Source organism: Belonocnema kinseyi, chromosome 8 (assembly GCF_010883055.1).
Source record: "Belonocnema kinseyi isolate 2016_QV_RU_SX_M_011 chromosome 8, B_treatae_v1, whole genome shotgun sequence".
In the NCBI taxonomy this organism is placed as follows: Eukaryota; Metazoa; Arthropoda; class Insecta; order Hymenoptera; family Cynipidae; genus Belonocnema; species Belonocnema kinseyi.
Genome location: NC_046664.1, coordinates 134,659,218 through 134,682,376, shown reverse-complemented (window position 1 = coordinate 134,682,376; position 23,159 = coordinate 134,659,218). Strand labels below are relative to the sequence as shown.

General features: G+C 33.5%; 1 protein-coding gene across 1 annotated transcript in view; it reads right to left on the bottom strand.

The window, feature by feature from the left end:
• The window catches only part of LOC117178714 (inactive dipeptidyl peptidase 10), a 1,065,008-nt gene that overhangs the window by 201,449 nt on the left and 840,400 nt on the right, over positions 1-23,159 (bottom strand). The window contains exon 10 of the mRNA XM_033370143.1: positions 11,074-11,381. Coding sequence (XP_033226034.1) covers positions 11,074-11,381 — 308 coding nt within the window. The remainder of the gene's footprint in view (positions 1-11,073; positions 11,382-23,159) is intronic.

Genomic DNA, 23,159 nt, shown 5'->3' with positions numbered 1-23,159 from the left:
TATAGCAGATAAATTAAAAAATTTTAAGTTATTACTTGTACCATTAACACCTAGCTAAAAATTAGCGTTTTGTTCTTGAATTAAGAGTTCTTATTCTGATCCCTCGAATAGCTTAATTGGAAAAGCACCTGACCGGAAATCAGAGGTTTTGTGGTTCGATTCCCAATGGAGTATAGATGGAGTAGAATCTTTTTTTCAAGAAATAATTTTAATTTAAAAATATTATTTTCCATTTAGTCTTTTTAAGACGTTATCCATTTTCTGTTATTGAAGATTCTTAATGTGATCGATATTGTGTAGATTTTCTGCCTTCATGGTTTGGAGGGTTGATTTACTGTCGGTACGGTACAATCTCTGATGATATAGCAAATAAATTTAAATTTTTTAAATAATTATTTTGTTTCTATCCTTATTTGTTTTCCTTTCCCTCTCTATATTTTGACTAGCCTACTAATCTGATCTTTGGACGCCCACGCTTTGAACGGTAGCAAATCTGTCTCTTTCTCTCGCATGTCGTTTCGCAGGCTAATCTTGGATCCGAATTTTAATTTACTCTTATCACTTCCCCTATTCTCATTCTCTTTCGCATTTTCTTGCTTTTCTTAAATTATTTGCTCCTGCATTTTAATTAACTTTGATTCCATCGCATATTTAATATTTGGTAATTGTGGTAAGCACCAAATCTTTTTCTCATAATTCATTTTTAAACCTAATCTTTTAATCATATCGGTTCTTATTATTCCTATCAATCTTAAACTTGGTACGAGTCTGAATAATAAATATCTTTTCGTATTCCCTTCTTTGATAGGGATCAAAACTTGTCCTGTAATTTTTAATTTTTGACCATTAGCTACCATCAATGTGTCATTTATTGGTTTTTTAATTTCGTAATCTAATTCTTTTACTGTATTTATAAAATTTACACCTATATAAGAGTGAGTTACACCTGTGTCAACTAACACTTCAAATTTATGATTTTCAAAACTTATGATAAGGTGGAATCTTGTTTCTTCCGAGTCATTTGTGTCTGTGTCAAGTAATTCTGGCGGTCTCTGGTTTTGTCTGCTATTTTCCGCCTTTAATAACGACGGTATGCGTTTTCCTGATCTAAACTATACCAACAATGCCGTCGAAAATGTCCTAATTTCCCGCAATTGTAGCATGTTAAGGGCGCTCGCGATCTGTAATTAAAATTTTGTTTTCCTAAGTTTGGATCCATAAAATCCTGTCGACTTGAATTTATTTCACCATTTCTATCATCCCTACTATTTTCACCTTTTAAATTTTTTGAATTTTTATTGTATTTTTTTATTATTTCTTTTTGTCTTCTGACTTGTTATTATTTTCTCCCGTGTTATATAAGAGCGCTGGTATTTGCGGAGAATTATTCGTTTGTTGTGTCTGTCTGTTCCCCAACAGCTGATTCATTGCATACAATGATGCTTGGCCAGCTGTGTTTTGATTTATAAAATTACTTTTATTATGCATAGACCTCTGATTTCCTGGATATCTTTCATTATTTGTATAATTCGAATTATTATTTGTAAATCTTGGATTAAAAAATTTGTACTTTCCATTTGGGAATCTTGGTTTGTATTGTGGTATATTTTGTTGGTTACGATACCATGTTTCCCATTCTAGACCTAATATTTCTAATTCTGAAAAATGCGAAAAAGCATTTCTAGAAATGTACACTTTATATTCAATTCTTAAATTTTCATAGGTCTTTCTTAATCGCCATTCTAGGCTAGGACGTGGCATTAATTTTTCAAATAATTGTTTAATTTCTGTAACAAAAGTATGAATGCCTTGGTTTTTTTTCTGATTTCAAAATTTTATTTTATTTTTAATTGTTTCAGTATATCTATCGTTTGAGTAAGTTTCTTTAAAATCTTCAATAAATTGATCTAAACATTGCCAATTATTTTTATTTACTTGACACTAACCTAATTCTTCGTTTTCGAAAACAGCATCTAAATTTTCTAAAATGTCTCGTTCGTTAATTTTATACCCTCTTTTAAATCTGATTAAATTATTTTAAAAAAAAGTTGGACTATTTTCCGTGTTGTTTTTAAATTTAATCAACAAATTTGACATTATTTGGAAAGGGGTTTGTATCATTTCGAAAGGAAAGAGAGTAGCTGGAATTTCATTCATATTATTTTCATTCATCTCTTCTCTTTCCATATCGGTCCCTCTACTTCTATCTATTCCACCTTGCAAGTCTGTTTGACTTTGAGGTAGATTTGATTTTCGCATAATTGATTGCCTTTTTTCCGGTCTCGGTAATGAGTATTCGTCCCCTTGACCGCTACCCCTATTTATTGCCATTCTATTCCGTGCATCTGCTAACGAGTGCCTTTGCTGAATAAAATCTAATTCTGTCTCTTCGAAATGAACCGTATTTTGCACATTTCTTGACTTATTACTTTGAGAAATTAAATTTTGACCTGAATTTAAAATTCGATCCATTTTATCGTTTAAATTTTTAATTTCTTCTGAAAGTTCTTTGATTTTGATTTTATCACTTTTCTTTTCTTCAAAATTTATTAACTCTTGTGCCTTATTCCAAAATTCCTTATTATTATCTAAAAAAGAATAAATTTCAAACGTTCTGTTATTGATTCTCACATTTCATTTCTTTTGTCTTTCTATTTCCAGTCGTAATTTTTCGCGACCTACTCTTGCTTTCACTCCTCTTTCTTTTTCTATCCTATCTCTTTCTTTTCTAAGGGTTTCTTCCCTTTCGAACCGACTCAATTCTAATCGTTCCATGTCTCTTTTTAAGATTTCGAGTTCTTTTATCTCATTTTCAATTTCTCTATCTATTCTATTTGGTTTGGGGTACTTTCTGTCTGTCTTTGTGTTGTCGTTATTGGGATTGCACCTTTCGCTTGATATGTATCTTTTCCCCCCAATTCTATCTCTCTATTTCGTACCGTTACAAGTTCTAAGTTCGAATTTCTTGCTAATTCTACGATTCTATTTTCTCCTTCGACCGATTGAATAATAATATTTTCGTTTTCAAAGTTACCCGCATCTGCTTGTGCATTATTTTTTCCAGTATAATTTCCGGAATTTCATTAGTTTCCCTATTTTCTCTTGTATTTTCGACCGGATTTGCCATTTTTGGAATAATTTTTATTCTTCCGGACCTTAACTTCTTTCGATTTTTTAATCCTTTATCTAAACCTTTCTTCTTTTGTACGGACTAGCTCAGGGGTTTTTTACAGCTGATTAAAAACCGGCACGTTCACTTAAGTGAGCGTCTCGGTTTTTACTACTTCGCGGTTGCGCTTGGCCTGACCGTGTTGCGGACGTATCCACTTAGGGCGGGAAGTGTTCGGGTTGTTTGTATGACGTCACTAGTTCCTAGTTCGTACACCAATTTTCTTCTAGTTTTTTGTTAACTTTCTTATCTTTTCTATTCTATCTAGTTTTTTCCTACTAGTAAATTCTATTTTCCCGTTTTATTTTTCCGAAATTCATTTCCGTTTTTTCCAACCGTATTTTATTTATTTTTGTTTACGTCTTTTTGTTTAAACCCCTCACTTATCCAATCCTGCTACAAAGAGTACAGATAAGCCGTTTTTTCTCAGGGTGATTTTTTTATTTTATTAAATGTGGCAGAGCTTGCGAACAAGCAAAGTATACCAACTATTTTAACGGACATCTATAACAGTCTACCCGCACCTTATCGACTAAATACATTTCTACCCGAACTTTTTCTAAAAGACAATAAAACACTTCAATAATAAATATTTTAATAAAAAATATTTCGATTAAACAACCTCCAAATTCAAATTTCACAACAAAAATCAATTTTAATTGTCTATTCCTAAATTAAACTTTTTCAAATGGCACACATGCAATAATCTGTTATTTTAATTTTTAACTCTTTTACTCTCATCATTTTGACTTCTTTTCTCGACTTATAGGATTTTTTAAAGGAATTGTGGGTTTTTTAAGGAGGGCGCCAAATTTGTGAGGGATCTCGCAAATTAAGGGAGAGAAAAGGATTTGGATGTCGAGAAAGGGTGAAGTCAACAAAGGGTAAAGGCAATTAACAAAATATATTTGGTTTTATTAACCAATTTACAGAGTCCGATGTCGCTAGTCTCAATAGCACGAACCGGGCGGCGTAACCAAGAGCGGGCTAGTTCTGGTCGTAGTATCCGGGCGATAAAGTCAAGATACCGAAAGCTGCTTAGGTTCAAAAGCGTCGAGGAGATGATCGTCCTGAAGCGATGGGAGTTCTCGCAGATACCAAAGGAATTGGGAGTGGAGTGTTCGAGTCCTTCGATTATCTGACAGGCTGGTAGCACAAGACTCAAGACTAAAGACAAGTTGCCTTCGAGGCAAGTTTACGCTTATAAGGACTGGGGGTGTTTTTCCCCACTCCTAATCATGGGCCTGCAGGGCCGTAAGATAGCGGGGTGCTTGTAACTTTGTTACAACCTCCTAATTGAAAAGTGGGCCTGCAAAGTCATAGCAGTCCACGAACACTGTATGTTGATAGCGTGGATAGACTGTCGAAAAAATTTTTAATTTAACCTCTCATAGAGCCTTTCATAAGCCACCTGCTCTCTTGCATCACACTTCTGCCACTATTTCTCACGCTGCGCAACTCTTCTGGGTACCCTTACGGCAATAAAAATCTTTACGAACATCAGGTAATTCATGTAATTTATATTAATGATCTAAATATCTATACTTCGAGTGGAAGAGATCGTATCCTAAAAACGCTCAAGAAAATGCTTGGAACATTCTAAAGAAATGCAGACAATCAGCTCTTGTCGAAGAAGCTAACTTTTGCTTTCCTGAGATAATAAAACTTAATTCATACACACAGGGTTTCAGTTTTGAGTGCCAAGACGCGGCCATGAAACTTTCTTGTTGAACGAACCAAGGGAGCTGGCATCAATTTTCCAAAACGAGAAGTGCCAAATTTTCTGGAGAAACGACTTTCGGGTAGCGAGTCTCCATTGTAGGCAATTATACAGCATAAGCCCTAGGTTCTCTAATTGTGCAAGACACGCTCGGCACCTATCAGCAGAAATGTCTTGGCTGAAAATGTGGCAACGGTATGTTCAAGTAGAAATAGCATTATCTTGACACGCTAAAATAAAACCGTCCATGCCCTGCTTCAATCCGTTTCAATTAGTAAAGGCAAAGCTAGCTCAAAAAAAAATCGACTAATCGTTTACATTTCTGGAGACGACAGCGTGCATTCTCTTGTCAAGGAGCTGTTGACAAAAGTTTTTTCCCTCACTTTCTTTATTCAGACCTTTAGTTTCGCCCGCTTTAGGCTTGTCATATCCTCGTTAAAGACTATATCCTTGGACTTTTATGAATTTAATGAAGTGTATACATAAAGATACACAATAAATGTATTCAAGATATGTGATTCGGGACTTATGAAGCCTACAACTGTGGCTGTCATATCAAGTTGCATAATTGGAGATGGTTTGGAAGTGTACCCACTTGGGAAAGCTTTTTGGAAATTTTGGTACCTTTTGTTTTGTTTGCACTCTAATGTTTAATGTTGCTAAGATAGCCGTGGATTTATCTTTCCAGGTCCTTTGGGCCCACAAGTCGGAATCTTGGCGCTCTAAACCAATCCTATTTCAGTGTCTCATCTTAATCGTAATTTTGTAAGCGACAGTAATTTTGAATCTGAGATATAGTGAGCGCATAAGGATAATCTTCACGACATTTCTTGAGAGTCTTAGGTATTTGTCGGAAAAAAGCGATTCATTATAGAAACATTAACATCAAAGTCGTACGTTTTACTCGTTTGAAATATACCTCACATAGAAAAAAGAGAAATATAAGTAAATAAACTCCTGTAGAGGCTAAATGGTATCTCACAATGGCATGAAAAGCTACTTAACAGCAAAGAACAATATTATGAACTTTAGAAGCGAATAAGGGACAATTTTACTTCTGAGACTGTGGCGAACAAAGTCTGTAAGGTTTTGGATACTGATATCTACTGTACTTCGGCAAATGCATTGATGCGCTGCTGAGGCATCATCGTGCCACTTGAGGTATCCAGGCGTCTAAACTCCAGGTTACGCGCTGAAGCTGGAACTAAGCCGTATTTCTTTAACATTTAACACATTAATGATGGGATTAAATTGGCTAAAAAAGTTTTGGGAATGGGTTAAGAGACACTTTCTTAGATTTGTTTGAAGCATTTGTCGTTCCTTGCGGACTTTGGTAAGGCAGTTTCCAAGTTTAATTCAAAATATATCAAAATTCAAAATCTGAGAATTTTCGTGATCTAAAAAAATTTTGTAACATTGATTTGTAACTTTCTATTTCTATTCAGTGTCCAGTATAACAATGAACCCCCGCCGAGGAAATCTAATTAATTTAAGGAAAAACGTAACGTTGACGAACAAAGCGCCGCAGGCAAAAAAATATCTGGGATCAACCCTGGCCTTAGATCATTTAGAAAATTAGGTCATTTATAGTCTGATTGGACACAGTTATGACACGGAAAATTAATTTATTTGGAAAAATATTCATTCAAGTGGAACGATATAAGTTTTGGGCTTTTGATGCAAATCATTTTGATGCAAAGCATAACCTGATTCAGTTTCCACTATATCTATTGTACGTTGCGTGCTACTATGACTGCTATTATGTCATTCTTACAGCCATACAGGTGTTTGCCGTACGGCATCTCCATTCGAAAGATTCTATCGTTTGAGATATTCCAAAGCTCGAGTCCTAGGATGCATTTTTAACATCTACTTTGGCCTGAAGTACAATCTTTCTGGTCGCATAGTTTCCCTGTTGGGCCTGACTTATTGTTTCTACTATCACTCGAAGAACATGCACAATAGATCGCCCTCTTCTAAAACCATACTGTCTCTAAAACATATCACCAGCTGCTTGGATAGATGACGTAAGACGAGCTTATTAAAGCTTTAGCTTTTAAAAGAGCTTCCCCACTGTATTTAACATGCAAGTGGTCTGTAGGCTCCAGGTGAAATCGAATCTCCTTTGTTTTTGTTTTTCTGTACTGGGGGCTGTATCTTTCAGTTTTTGTGAAAGATTTGTAAAAGATTTTGTAATCATTATACAATTATACAATTAGCTTCTCTTCGCTAAAGAGTGGTATATGAAAGACTCCTATGTCATCTTCGACCACTTCCCTCGCCTGATGATCAGGAAAAAGTCCATCGACCATGGTGACCATCACTGCAGCTTCCATGCTTAAGCACGATGATAGCGCTCCAATCTTATGTTTGACTATTTTGTAGCCCAACCCCAGGGTTCATTGTCCGCCTCTTGAACCAAGCCTAGTCAGTTTTGAGCCGTGCTTCTTTTAAAAGCCCTCTGTAACTCCTTTTTAGATTTCTTGACACTGTAGCAATTCTGTCCGCCTCTCTGGTGTCTCTTCTCATTTTCCAAGTAGCTTTTCTTTTACTTTGTCCACATTGTGTCCTAAGTTACGCTATTTCTTGCGTCCACCAGTACATGGAATGTCTAATCAGGTGTTGTTTCTTTTTAGGCAGAACTCATTACAGGCTCGGTGTACGAGTTGTATCGTTCCTTCGACCAGTCTATCCACTATCTCTGGCCCTTCTGCTCTATTGAATGCTGATTTAAGGGATTCTTCGCCTTCTATCAGCGCTTTGGGCAGTTTTTCTTCATCCTTCTTTAACAATTTCGACCCCACCCGCTTAGCTTGGTATATGTCGGTATTAGGTTTTTCTCCTACTTCCAGGTAAATATACTGGTGATCACTTCCAGTATACTCCAATACTGCCTAGTTTTTGTTTGACGGTACAAGCGTTCCGAGGCAAAGGTGATATCCAGTACGGATTCACTTCATTCATTGTACCGAAGGGTCGTGGTTTGTCCTGTGTTGACAACGATTAAATGTAATCTATCAACCATTTACACTAAACGGTGACCTCTTAAGTCTGTTTTTGCATACACCATCCAAGCGCTTTTTTCGTTCAAATCCCCTACAAGAAATATGTTTCCTTCTTTTTCTCGAACCAAGTTTTCTAGGAGGTCTAGTTTTTTTCTGGAATTCCTTGATTCCTTCGTTTGGAGTTAGGCAGCAACTGCCGTGAACAGCATCTTTAATTTTTACTTAAGTGAAAGCGTCGCTGGAGCAATGTTCGTTTACTGGCAATATCCTTGGATTGGATATCCAGATGGCTGCAGTGTTCAAGGTATCTGTGTATCATTTTGGACTGTCTACGTAAGTATATTGTTAGCTTGTTATAACCAGATCAGCCTACTTTTCAAGTCGGAGCTGCGGAACGAAATCATGTACAGTTTTGCTCCTGTTCATGTTGCCTTGCAGCACTTTAATAATGATTTAGTATTTTTGGCCTTGTAAAGCTCTTCTCTCAAGACCTTAAAAGCCCCTGATCCAAGAATATGATCCAGTCGCGCGTTCTCCTCTTTTTGTTCCGCACACAGCACACAGCAATGTTTTGCAGTGCAGGTAGCTGTCTTACGGCTTTTAGTGCCACATTTGTAGCAGAGACTGCCATGATCTGGGCCCTTGCAATTTCCAAACTGATCACCGTATCCTTAACATTTTTAACAGCGTACCACTCGGGTGCTCAATCTGATTCGGCATTTTACCCATCCAATTTTTATGCGTAAGGTTTCTAATAACATGTTTGCATCCCTTTCATTTATCTCTACAATTGATAGTATCTGTCCCCATTTGTTCGGCTTGGTGACGGAAATTTTGCGGTCTCACTGTCTCCTAAGTTACCTTTTAGTGCCTGTTCAACGTCTTTTGTTTTAACGAAGTCGAGAGCCATTATTTCCAATATAGCCTTATGAACCACGATCTTGACTATGCCGGCATTTCCTAAATTATCTCCTACCAACTTTGCAAAAGCATGTGAGTAAATACGATTTTCTAAAATAGAACTTAGTGATTAGGAGACAGGTAGATTCGGTTCAATTCGAGTGGAAAATAAAAGGGACCCTCCAATGCTCAGGTCAAATCCTAACCGTTGGCTCAATTCGAGTGCATTGCAGAAAGCTCCTTAAAGTCGGTTCCGTACTTCTGAGAGAATCCTGGGGCGACAAGCCTTGCCTTTTACCTGCCGATACCTTCGTCCGCTGTCCTTTTTAGTTTACATACCCAGATAGAGCTTCCTTTCCACTCCTGGCTTCTTCTGTATTTGTCACCACATTTAAAACTGACATGTACCTGACAGGTGTTACTTCTTTATGTGATCTTTTGGATCTCCTTAATTCCTCTTACGCACTGGAGTTTGTTGTTGAATCCTCATTGCTGGAGGCTAACTCTTGTTTATCTTTTTCAATGGAATTCGCAGACTGAGAAATCACGTTTTCATAGGATACGTAATTTTGAATCCCCTCACTCACGATATCCGGAAAAATAACACTACTACTAATCTTGACACGAGCTACTTATTTATAAAGAAGCCTAAGAACCTTTAACTCATCTGAGTTACCGACATAGCTGCACTTTTTAGCCCTTTACTGCAGTTGTCTTCCTTTTTCATTAGGAATATGTGTATAAGAATCACACCCACAAATATGTTTTCTACGTAGCCTATTGACTGTTCTGGAGATAATAATTGGCAAATTGTGTCAGTTTAGATTATCTGACAAATAGTCATAAATTATATTAAATCACATTTAAGATCCATTAAGACTGGAAAACTATTTTCAGGTTTTTGTCTCGGTAAGGGTGTCGAAACTTTGGTGACTGTTTTTTACAAACGTTTTTTTTATTGTGATTCATAATGATCAAAACAAAAAAGACGAAAGAAATAAAAGAGATAAGGAAGGGGATTAAGTTAATTGCCTTCTCATTTTCCTTTCCTGTAATTTATTTTTTCCCCGATGGAAAAGAAATTTTTTTCTCTTTTCATTTTTAGGAGGAACACATTTTTTCAGATTGCAATGAGAAAATTTAATGGTGGTTTTTCAAATTTGGTCCTTTGATTCTTGGTTTCATTTTCAGGCATTCGGCAATTGTAACATCAATTATTTAACTTTATATTCTAAATAGCTGAAAGTTAAATATTTTATCTAAATAATAATTTCACTCAAAGTTTTTAACTTTTTATAATGGTAACATTATATGGTTAGGAATCAATTATCCTAGATCTCTCACCTCTATATAATATGAGATAAATATACATTTTCCGCGATAGGTTTTCGTCTCATGATGATTTCCCATTTCGCTGAAAAAGACGCAAGATTATTTTTATGGAACTTGCAAATTTTATTAACGCGTTTTAACGTTGCCCTCACGAACAATCTTCAATATCTCATACTTCGTATATATACTTCATCAATACTTTAGCTATCCTTTGGCTATACTTGAGATACACTTAAGCTATACGTTATCTATATTTCTCCAATATGCTTGAAGTACAGGATAAACTTATATACCACACGTTTTTTATACTTCAAAAAGTCAATAATTGAATACTCCCATACTCATGATTTTTTCCTTAAATACCGAATTTTATGAAACTTGTGTAACCTCTTTCTGAAACCCACCTACGTACTTTAATACTGTTAAAAGACCTTAACAATATGATTACCTATAAAAAGTTCTTCAAAAGTAGAATACATAGCTGATTTAATCCCTTCCCTCTTTATACAGAATACGAATGGAGAAACTAGACTGCTCGATATTAAGTGGAGGTAAACCGTGCAACCACGATGGTCCAGAAGAAATGCACAGGATGGTGAATCATCAAATGAAGAAAGCAGAAAATAAAATATAAAAAATAAATTTTTGTAGAGATATGTTTTTTTTGTAATTTACTAACAAAAAATGTAATCATTCTTGGTGAAAAAGGGCATGAAATAATAACTTAATATTAGTAATGTAACTAAAAATAAAGCAATGAGGCCTAATATTAAAATGTCTGTCTCATGTAAATAAAATTTTTACAAAATTTGCGCTTCGCGCTTTTATTTTTAATAAAGTTCTACGTTGTTGAGGGAATAATATGAAGAAGGAAAATGGGGATTGTACATTAATAAAAACATGCTAAAACATTTTATAAATCCATTTAAATGTTTAGTCATACTTACTTGATTCATTTTGCACCTTATTATTGTTGTCTCTATCAGTAGTCTGTTTATCCAGTGATGTTTCTTGCATCTTTTTATCACCTTCGTCCTGACCATTCCAGTTATTCTTATCGGTCCAACCGTCATTAAGTCCTGCCTGGTAGACATTATTCTGACTTTCCGCAAGTGTGTACCGGTTCTCCGTCTTAGAAGAGTCTGTACATGTGATACAAACTGCCGAATGCAACTTACCACCTGCTTGCAGCACAGAGCTAACGCGATATAGATGTCGCTGTCCCGGATGCGAAGGTGGAATGCCAATGAAATATCTGTAACAGCACCAAAATAGTTGCATGCATAGTTCATTATATAATAATCAATATTTGATCATGTTCTGATATGTACAGTAAAAATAAATACTCAAAGTTATATTCGACTTAATTTCAGATTTGACTTGAATTAAGGAAGTAACTAAGTTTAAGTGTGAAAACTATCTTGGATAAAGGACTAACTTATATTAAATAAGAAATCGGCATTTTTCTGCTGGAATAAAGTAAGTTATGCTCCTAAATTTCAATATTCAGTTCGGAAAGTAAGTGAAAAATAACCTGAAACAACCTTTAAGGCTTTCATTTCCTAAAATAAAGAAATATACCTTCCTGAATTTCAGGTTCGTCGCGTCCAACTCCAATACTCCATGTATAGCATTGTTCAGTTTCGGCTATGTTACTATGTTTCCATAATTCGTGGAGTTTTAGTTTCGAGGAATAAAAAAACTGCTGCAGAAAATTCAGTTCTGGTTGTCTGAAAATATTTGTATTGTTAAACTTTTAAAAATAATTAAATTGTTACGAGACTTTTCACTTCGCAACGTGAGCGTCCTTTCAATAAATTACGTAACGCAATTTCTCGAAGATTTTGGACCCCACCTGCCCCTTTTCAACCGTTTTTTTCCTACTGTTCCTGTATTTTAGGCCGTACCTCGCTGAATTTCAGATATTTCTGACCTGAATTTCAGGAATCTAATTCCTTTAGTTTAATGTTCAGATGTAATTCTTAATTTCAGATTTCTTATGCTTCTTTTTGTGACATCTTAAAATAAGTCGAATTTTCGACTTAAATTAAGTACTTCTTTTGCTGTGTAGTTGTCTACAATGCTAAGTGTAATTTTTCCAATCTTATAGTCCATAAAATTTGGCCTTCATGTATATTAGTGCTTATCGAAAAAATTGAATATTTTGCTTCCCTGCTAAGTAAACACTTAATTGAATAATATCCTGTTTTCACACGTTTATTTTAAACCGTCATATAATTATATATTTTTCAAAATATTAGATTTTTTAAAACTATTGCCTGCTCATCTGGATAAGTGGGAATAAATGAATAAAGTATTCACAGGTATACCTCCTCAGTTTAGATATCATGGAAATCTGTTCAGTGTTTGCGCGTTCAGTTTAAAGTAACAGATAATCGAAAAATTCACGAAAAAAATTTTTTTTCAACTTTCACGAGCTCAGAAATGGTCATTTATGATTCAGTTAAGCGATAAAATATACATACTGTATACACAAAATCGCGACTATGCTGGGGCTTTAAAAAAGTATCCAACCCAGCATATATGCCTATGAGTCTGGCAAGAACGCTTGATCCACCACGCCATTATAATCGAAGAGAGCAGTGAGCAAAACCTTCAGATTTGACTGAACTTGGTGAGCTTTTTTCAGTCTTGGTGATTCAAGATATATGTTTCCACTGAGACGATTAAGCATTAGTTTCGACGTCATAATCATATACCTATAAGTAGATAGCGCACACTATGGGAAATTTGGAGTTGGGAAAATCCGCTACGACAGATATTATAGGAAATTTGAACTGGGGGCAATACGCCACGACATATATTTCGGGAAATTTGGAGTGGGGGAAATCCACCATGACAGATGTTATGGGAAATTTGGAGTGGGAGAAATCCGCCATTGCAGATATTATGGGAAATTTTGAGTAGGGGAAATCCGCCACGACAGATATTATAGGAAATTTGGACTGGGGGAAATACGCCATAACATATATTACGGGAAATTTAAAGTAGGGGAAATCCACCATGGCTGATAGTTTGGGAAAATTTGAGTGGGGGTGTGACACGACCGGTACTCAGTTTTGAATTTCAAAATTTCCAAAATTTTACAAATTTTTAAAAACTTTACGAACTTTACTCATTTCAAAGTTTTACCATTTTTTAATTTTTTTTTAATTTCAAAATTTTACTAATTTTCAAAAACTTTACCAACTTTACTCGTTTTTTAAATTTTACCATTTGTCAATTTTGTTTCGAATTTCAAAATTTTAATAACTTTCAAAGAATTTATCAACTTTAATAATTTTCCAAATTTTACCGACCTCAATAATTTTTCAAATTATTTTGGACGGCTGGTCAGTACTCTAGGAAATTAGTAAAAAATTTTAATTTTTTTTTATTTTTAAATTATTTCACAAATATTAGGGATAACGTATCTGCATGCATTTTATGTATGCAGAAAAAACTCGGCTCTAAGATGATGGAAGGAAATAATTCTTTTGTCCAAAAACTAGATTAATAAACACTCACTTAAAATTAAGTAGCATCATTTCACTTGTTGCAACAGCTAGAAGTGTTTCAGAGACAATGACTCATATTTCTCTGCTTCATTCAGTGGAATTTCGTCACGGGTTTAATCTGCGTTGATCACTGAATACTCAGTGCCAGTCAGGCATGACACTTATCATTCAACACTTTGGTGCTAATCTTTGCAAAATTATCTTTTGAAATGCTGACTTTACACCGACAATAATAAATGAGAGCCCGGCTCGTTATCGTCATTACGTCAATGTATAGCGTCGCTTTAAGAAAAATCCAACTAGCCAAGGGCCAGCCCCACTTTCAAGAAAAATATATTACCCGATAATAACCGTTGAATAGAGAAAAATTAATATTTTCAGATTTCAAGGTAAAAGTGAAGATTACTCTATTATTTAGAATCCGCAATTTTTACATCTGTATAAAAAGTCATTATAAGAATAGGATATCTCAGAAACTAAGTTACTTCTATTTTTATAGCTGTCGCCGCATAGGTTCCTATTCGCCAAAAGAGAACGTGGTTTTAATATATGTAATTTCTTGTAATTAAACCGACAGATAACCTCACAGAGATGTCTTCTATTTTCCAAAAGTGTTCGATTTTTGAGATTATTTAATTCCTTCGAATACGTTCACAAAATATATGTAATGAATTGTTTTAATTCCTTCATGTGGAATATAAGTTTTTAAAATTTAATTTCTATCAACTCAAGTCCGCCTTTCTAGTGTTAAAGTTATTTTAGTTCACGTACTTAAATAGATTTCTTTGTTGCGTTCTTTAAGACGTTTAAATAAATTATTAAAACATAAATAGATATAAATTTGAATATTTTTCGAATTTATAAGTTATATTAAGATTTAATAATGAAAAATATGATAAATAAATGCTTTCGCTAAATTTTAATATGTCGATTGAGAGGAATGGGATTTGTAGCACAAACACCAGTACACAAAAATGGCCGTTGTCACTCGAGAAATGCCAAGCCCAGATCGACGACATTCGCGTACCAGATGACTGGAGGTTCATGCCTTGACCGCGTGGAGCGCTGCATGATTGGTTGAGTCTATCGTTTGGCATAACTGGTATATTCAGTAATACTTTTTTAGTTGATTAACCTGCTGCTTCATCCAGTCAAGGAGAGGAAACCCCTGGTTCACCAATTAAAATTCAAAATACTGATTTTACCATTGACAATTTTACTGGTTTAATTTGAAAAGGCACTGAGAAGTTTCCCTGCAGATTCGTTAGATTCTTATTTGATACATTTTTATTGGTGTTCAGTATTCGTCATTTTCTACTATATTGTCACGTTATATCATGTAATTAAATTTTTTTCTTGAAAACACTGTAGGAATTTAATTATGAATGATATCAGATAATGTTTGTTATTTATACCCGGAAAACGGCTAAACTACGAAAAAAATATGTACAATTTCCAATATAATATTAGTTTACATCTGCTCTCTAAATCACTGAACCAGTGAAATCGACATTGTGCGAAACAGTATCCTGCTTTTTTACTGGGGAAACAGTGAGCTGTCGGAGTTTCACTGGTGAAAAATATCACACATTGAGAAAATCAGAGAATGCTGTCACTGAAATAAGATGTATATGTAGAATACATCATTCTGACATCTGGAAGAACCTATCTGTTCCACTCCCACTATCCCACTTAAGATCTAGGTTAGTTTCCTCAAGGTAATCAACCTAGAAATACAAAAAAATCGTGCATTTTAGACATAGAGACAATCGGAAAATGTTTTCACTAAAGGAAACTCGTAATATGCTAATAAAAATGTTCCTACTCAATCCCGAGAACACATTTTTGAGAATTTATTTTCCTTTTTTCTTTGAATCGACATCGAAAAGACGTTTTTGTCATGATATACCTCTGCGTAAGTGTAACATATATAGGCAAGTGGCTTTGAATTGTCTAGAAGCTAATACTCATAGGACATTTAATGAAGGTATAGATAGATATAGTGATTTTCTACCCGCTTCTAGGCAGTGTCTGGACAGCATTCTACAAGTATTTTCTTAGTAATAATCATAGTATGTATAGCACGTGATTTTGTGATAACTTTTCGGCTTATTTCATGTTGAAATATTTTTTTCTTAATGGAATAAATTTTTAGTTTATTTTATTTTTAGTGATTATAAAAATATTGTTCTACTGTCTTTTATTCTTTTTTTACAGTTAGTACACGCAGAAACGTTTTTACAACATTAAAAAATTACAAACCAATTTTTATTTTCAAATTTTAAGTAAAATGTTACAAAATGAGTATAAAATATTATAATCAAGAGGAAAGGTGTTACTCTTTTGGTAAAATGTCACCCTTAAAAATAAATTTGGCTCTAAAAAATTTTTCGAAACATTATGCTTTTTTTTATGGATTATTCTCAGGATTTGTATTCGTCTAAGCATTTATGTATCTCACATTAGCCAAAATCCATCAAAGTAATTCTCGTTAAAAACTTTCTTTCTAAATAGAAAAATAATGCTACAAACACTCTGTGAACTTATAACTGACGATGTTATGACCATAAACAAGCGCGCATGGTTCCCCAGTCACCAACTCCTCCTTTTTTACCACTGGGTGGGTGGAGGGAGGTTGTTTTAAAAATACGCTTTTCGTTTGACAGGGTGGGGGATTTTAAGCTTCATAATTCTTGGTGTATGTAAAAATAAAAAATAAAAGCGATTGAAAAATTCGAAGTAATTTAGGCCTGTCCGTCTTTAGATTAAGCGTAACAATGGTTATGTATCGTCTGAATGACATTGAAGCCAACTAATGACAAACTATGTAGAGAAACATTAGGGTGCAGAGAATAACTTAAAACAAAAACTAATTTTTTCTCATCACTACTGAAATTGAATCTAGCTTGTCTAAAATTATTGTTACCTTGCGTAGACAAAATTTAAAGTTAAAATTATTTTATAAAAAAAGTTCCAATAACTTCAATTTGCAAGTTTAATGAGAATAAAAATGATCTAAACAAAATTTTTAAGCATCTATGGTTTGAAACTTTTAAATAAAAATATTTTTCCATCGTCTGTCAAAAATTTATAGAGTGTTTGTAGTATTATTTTTCCATTTAGAATACACATTTTCTAACATTTTACTAAAATCTTTCAACAAAAATGGGTTTCTAATTTTTTAATTTTACAAAAACGTTTTTGCGTGTACCAACTGTAAAAAAATCGAATAAAAAAAGTAAAAAAATATTTTTATACTTTCTAAAAACAAAACAAAAAATTTATTCTATTAAGAAAAAAATATTCTAACATAAATATTATACCAAAAGGTTTGTTGTTTTCATCGTAAAATTTTATCCCGTTTCTCGGACACATTTTTTTCTGCAGTGTCAATTGAGCAAGCTCTTTATATAAGCCTAAAATTTATCACAAAATCACGTGTTGTATATACTTTGATTATCACTGAGAAAATACTTGTAGAATGCCGTTCAAACTTTGCCTAGAAGCAGGTAGAAAATCATTATATATACATATCTATACCTTCATTAAATATCCTATGAGTATTAGCTTCTAGAAAATATAATGACAATTGCCTATATGTTTTACACTTATACAGATATATATCATGGGAAAAACGTCTTTTCGATATAGATTCAAAGAAAAAATTAATATAAATTCTCAAAAATGTGTACGGGAAATGAGTAATTGAAATAATAAATAACATTAAACTTATTTAAGTAAACTCTTGTACGAGAGTTTTCACTTGGTTCTGGTGAATGTGGTGCCGTAGTCGGGATTGAGTAGGGACTTTTTCATTATTATCGCCATAAATATGAAATGATTCACATGCCCAAGCGGCAGTATACTATTATAGTCGCGGGGTGTAAAACCCTCACAGGAACTTCAAGTAACCAAACCTCGACTTCGTTTTAAGGAGATTCTGGATACTTCCTAGTGACGTTTTATTCGTGAAATTTCAGTTTGCAGTAAATTGTTATATTTGCAGATTATCCACACGATATTATCCCCTAAAAAGTACTCCCCATCGACAGCAACGCACTTATGCCAGCGCGTGATGTAATCCTCAAAAAATTTTTTATAATCGGTTTGCGGTATAACCATCAGAGCCATATTTGATTTTCTATGACCTCATCTCGGGTGCTGCAACGCGTTCTGCGGAGCGGTTTCTTGAGTCGACTGAATAGGAAAAAGTCTCAGGGTGCCAAATCAGGTGAATTCGGTGGTTGTTGGATTGTATTCTTTTCGCTTTTAGCCAAATGCTCACGGATAACGACGGTATTGTGCAAAGTCGGTGACAATTTTTTGTGTGAAAAATCGAAACCACACACAAAGATATATGTACACAATCAAGCGTCACTTTAACAATTGTCAAGCTATCCAGCTGAAAAACTGATAGAACTTCAATGACACTTTGACCAACATAACAAAAAAAGAAGCATTGAGATCGGCCGAACGAGAGCAACACACGGTGACGAGTCCTAAAACTTTTTGATCAAGGAGGTAAATGCAAATAAATAGCTTTTAGAGGTTAGACAGTTCCTTTACCATTTTCCTTCCCATTAAACAGGTTTGCGAGATATTCGATATTCATCCAGAACACCTGGGCGACTTGATACGATATTCATAATATTTTTTATTAATATTTTTTTAAAGTTGTATATTTTTTGTTGGAAGCAAAAATAATTTTTAATAACGGCAAAGGAAATGTAAAGTTTCTATGAATAATTTTCCATTATAGACATTTTCTCCAGGATTCACGTTTTAATCCAAAAATAAGAAAATTTACTCGCTAGATACGATATTTCTAATACGTATTTTTTATATATTTTTTGAGCTTTACTTTTTTCATCAACAGCGAGAATAAAATTTTAATATCAGAAAAATCAAAAAAACATTTTTTTAATAATTTTTATTGATGTAAATTTTCTCCACGTTTTACGTTTTTATGAAGAAAACCTACACGACTAGATATGATGTTCCTAATATGTCTGATTTATATTTTTTGAAAGTTTGTATATTGTTTATTGAAAGCAAACGTATTTTTTAATAATAGCAACATTAATGTAAAATAATTAATAATAATTTTAATTGAGGACAATTTTTACCACGTATCACGTTTTCATACTGAAAGACTAGACGACTAGATATGATATTCCCAATATTTTGTGTTTACATTTTTTTAAAGTTGCACATTTTTGATTGAAAGCGTAATTTTCATTTAGGAAAATTTTCTTCATGTGAAACAGAAGTATTAAGAATTATTTATTTGATTCACAATAGACAATAGAGGAATTTGTGAAATTTTCTGTGCATTACAAAAAAAAATGACTTCTGAGCAGTTAAAAAGCAGATTTTTTGTAATTTTCGGAGTAATTTGTGTGTTTCTAGCAAGTTTGAAAATATAGTTTTGCATTCAAATTTTTCTTCATGGATACATGGCGAGGTTTTGTCAAATTCAGAACTTACTTATGTTCTAATTTTTTATTTTTAAACACCCTGTAAAATTATAAAAAATCTATATGCAATATTATTCTCAATGGAATACAATTTCATTTGTGTAGTAATATCCCTCTACAATAAATAATCTTAGTTCAACAAATTTTTTGGAAACATAATGTTTAGTTTTGTATTGAACATTCTCCTGACTGGTATTCATGAAAATATTTGCGCTTTTTACTTGCGCTAAAATTTACAAAAGTAATTTCCGCTCGAACATTGTTTTCATAAGACAATATGTTTGAAAATTATTTTCTTTTTTGAAGATGTTGCCACTTCAGTGAAATATTAATGCTATAGAAACTCGATTCAATTTTAGGATCAAAGAGGACTAAAAATTTTTGTATGCAGAAGTTTTGTCTTGATAATAGTTTATGCTCGAAATAATTTTTTAGTTTCTGTGTATTCAATTTTGTGTTGTTGTTCACATTTTTTTTGATTTGGAAATTTTTGGGCAATTATATGAGTTAAAGGAGATACAATTTGAATTTTGAAAGAAGAACTAAGTTAAATCAGTACAACACTATTTACATGTAGAAAATCAGGTTCGGTAAACTTTGTTGTAAACTGTGAAAGAAGTAAAAAAATTTACTTCAGTCATTTTCCTAATGTGTTTGTTTAATATATTAGGGTTTGCTATCAAGTTTTAAAAGGTTTCCTTTCATAAAGTGTCCAATCAATTATATAACAAAGTACTCGTTTAAGCTTTTAGAATTATGCTTAATACTAATAATATTTTTGTAAATTTTTCAAATAGTACCTCTTATGATGCAGCAGAAGTAAAATACTTGTTACAAAAAGAATAACACGTTTTCAAATACTAATAATATTTTTCCTTCAAATGACACCAATTGTTATTACAAAATATGTGTGAGTCAAGAAACATTAATAAAGAACGGCAAAGCCTGAGGTTAGTGTATTTCGATTTTCCACCGTTGGAGGGCGACAACCCTCAGGCCCATTTATTGTTCTTCTATTTAGAGAGCCGGGACGCTTCACCCTGAGACGTGTAGATGTATACTGTACGTGACATAAAACTTCTCGGTAAACCATGTCACATCTCCCATTGTCCATTTTACCTATTTCTTATTTGGCAAAGTATTCCAAATACTATTGAATCCCGAAACCCAAAATAACTTTATGTAACATTATTTAGCTTGAGTAATTTAGATATATCAGGAACATTTTTCAAATTTATTTTTATACAATTATATTGGTATAATACTTGTTTCAACTGCTATTTTTATAAATAATTTAATTTGTGTCATAAAAATTTCTTGCATTCTAAAAGTTAGATTAGATATGATGCCCTCTATTTATTAATATAAGTATGGCTTCCTATCTAATTTCCTGGCCCAACAGCATGCAAATTTTCCCAAGGATCTCTCTCTAAATTTCCCAGGTTACTGAACACAGTAAATGATGTATGAAAGCTGATATTTCTGTCATGCGCATTAGTTTTTTATGTGTATTTTTAGGTTATGTTAACCCTTATTATGGTTATGTTAATCGTGATCTACTCCAAATTTCTCAACGTTTGAGCCTTAGTCATTTCTTTAGCAAGAAATAAATTAAACAGTCATGAAACCAAGAAAAGTAAACATACGTTTCAGTTCATTCATCTGTCCTTTTAAAATGACTAAAATTTTGAAAACAAGTAAAATTTTAAAAATCTATGAGATTGGAACATTTTTGTATGGCGCTAGCAGCCAGCCAACATTTTTAGTTACCGACGGTTAACGGCTATCAACTGCTACTAAAAGAAGATGCCATTGAAGCCACCTTTTGCTCATGTAAATGATAAGTATTACATTTTTTCAGTTTTTAACACTAAAAAGAACTACTGCAATTACTAGATGACATTATAATGTAAAATTTAACTAAGAATCCGAATGGCAACAAGTTAAATGCCCATCTTACTGTTTGTTAGAGTTTTTGTTGCAAAATATGGAAGGGAGATTATGTGGATATTATAAGGATAAGCTGTAGAGTATATTTTCCGTTCACTCGGCCCGCAAGGGTACCACTTATAAACCCTTATTTGCTTATAGTTGACTCGCCAAATGCCACGTTTAACAATTCAAATGCGTTAGAGCACTTAATTTTATTGTTCGCAAAAAAATGTAACACAAATACTCTGATCCATTTTTTCGATGGCAACAAATTGCCAAGCACACCTTGGTATACATTTTTTCACAAAATTTCGAAACCAATTTTGAAATGTTCATAATAAGAAGATAAATTAAAAATACATATTTTCAATCATTTTTTTTAAGGAAGTACTTCTGGCACAGCAACCATTTTGTTCCCTTACCATGCCCAAATTCAAATCTCCAAAATATATTTTTTGCGGAAATGATAAAAGCATTACTTTAAAGTTTAAAAAAAATATGTTTTGGCCCTTTACACGTATACAATTCCACAAGAATGAAGGGCAATTTCAATTTTTAGCTTATGATGCAATAAGTTATACGCAATGGTGCATTAAAAAATCAGACGCAACACCATTATTCGATTCAACACATATATTGTTCTGAATTCCCCAGTCACAGTGTCAATTGATTATGTGTATGTAGATGGAAAGATACTTCTCTTCCTTTACTGCTGACATTTTACAAACTAATGTCATGTTTGCTCAGGATGCACAATATGCAGGTCGTCAGTGAGACTAGCATTGTGATTGGAAAACAAAAAAAGAATAAATATAAAAAATAAAGTCCATTTAATTATTACTATACATATACCAACCTTAAGTGCAATTAAAATTTTCCACGCGAACATTTTAATTAACGCACGCAAATATCTATATTTGTAAGCCAGATGCAAAAAAATTGTTTGGACCAAAGTTGTTCAAGACAATAGGAGCCATCTGACTATACTAATAACTGGGACCTTGAAGTCAATTTCCAAGGACCTTTGAAGGTCAGAGTCAGCTTTTTAAATGAAACTTTAAACTTTTGAGGATTTATGGACGAAAAAATGTTTAGGGTGCTTGTGTACCGTGAGTCCCCTTGCCTCAAGGTTAAACTGATCAAGGTCGTCGGACCCAAGCCTACCTGAACATTTTTTCTCCCATAAATCCTGAAAAATTGAAAGAATATAGTTTCTGAACGATTTTTCAACATTTAACCTTAACCACTTGAAGCTAGCTCCAACAAATTAAAAAATATCTTTCCAGCGTAAAATTTCTGTAGGGAAAAAAATCACTTTGACCTTCGAATGACGTTGAAAACTGCCCGCAAAGGATTTTTAAAATCTTAATGATTACGAAGGATAATTTATCACATCTACTTTAAGTTTATCCCAATAAAATAAATATTGTCGGCGTATAGATTCATCTCCTTGCTCTGACTAAATTCATTGTCCACTTCCATTTAAAGAACGAATAGAATCTGTGATGTGCTGTGAAATTGAGTGAATGTTTACTATTTTTAGCTTAGCTTTAGCTTATGTTTATGTAAGGCAGCAAGAGAAGGCGATAAACTTGTTTTTATAAATAACCTTGTCATGCAACATATCAGCCGATTTGAGTAGTTTGTGACAAGCGTTTCACTGATATACACTTCTGTGATAATTTTTCGAAGCAAAAGATATTCCTTGAGGCCACAAAAATGCAAATTCGAGTGTCTATAATTTATAAAGTTCAAAATTATAAAAAAGTTTAAAAACATGAGCAATGCATATTATTATTGCATTAGTCTATTTGAATGTATTATATATATATATAATTAAAAATTTCTCATAAGGACAACCGCAGGATTACGCCGGGAGCAGGGTGCTAATCTGAAAAATTGCACCCGCTTCCAGCGAAATCGCGGTAAAATTTCAGCCATAATCACGTCTCACAACCGTGAGATAAGTGGTTATAGTCTGTAAAAGAATCAATACGACGATCGAGCAAAAGCCTCGTGCACCCTAAGAACACGGAGTGACCCAAGGACAACCGCCTTCTGCATTTTTCCCGCAAGTGTTCTAGCATATTTTTGACACGCAGGGAT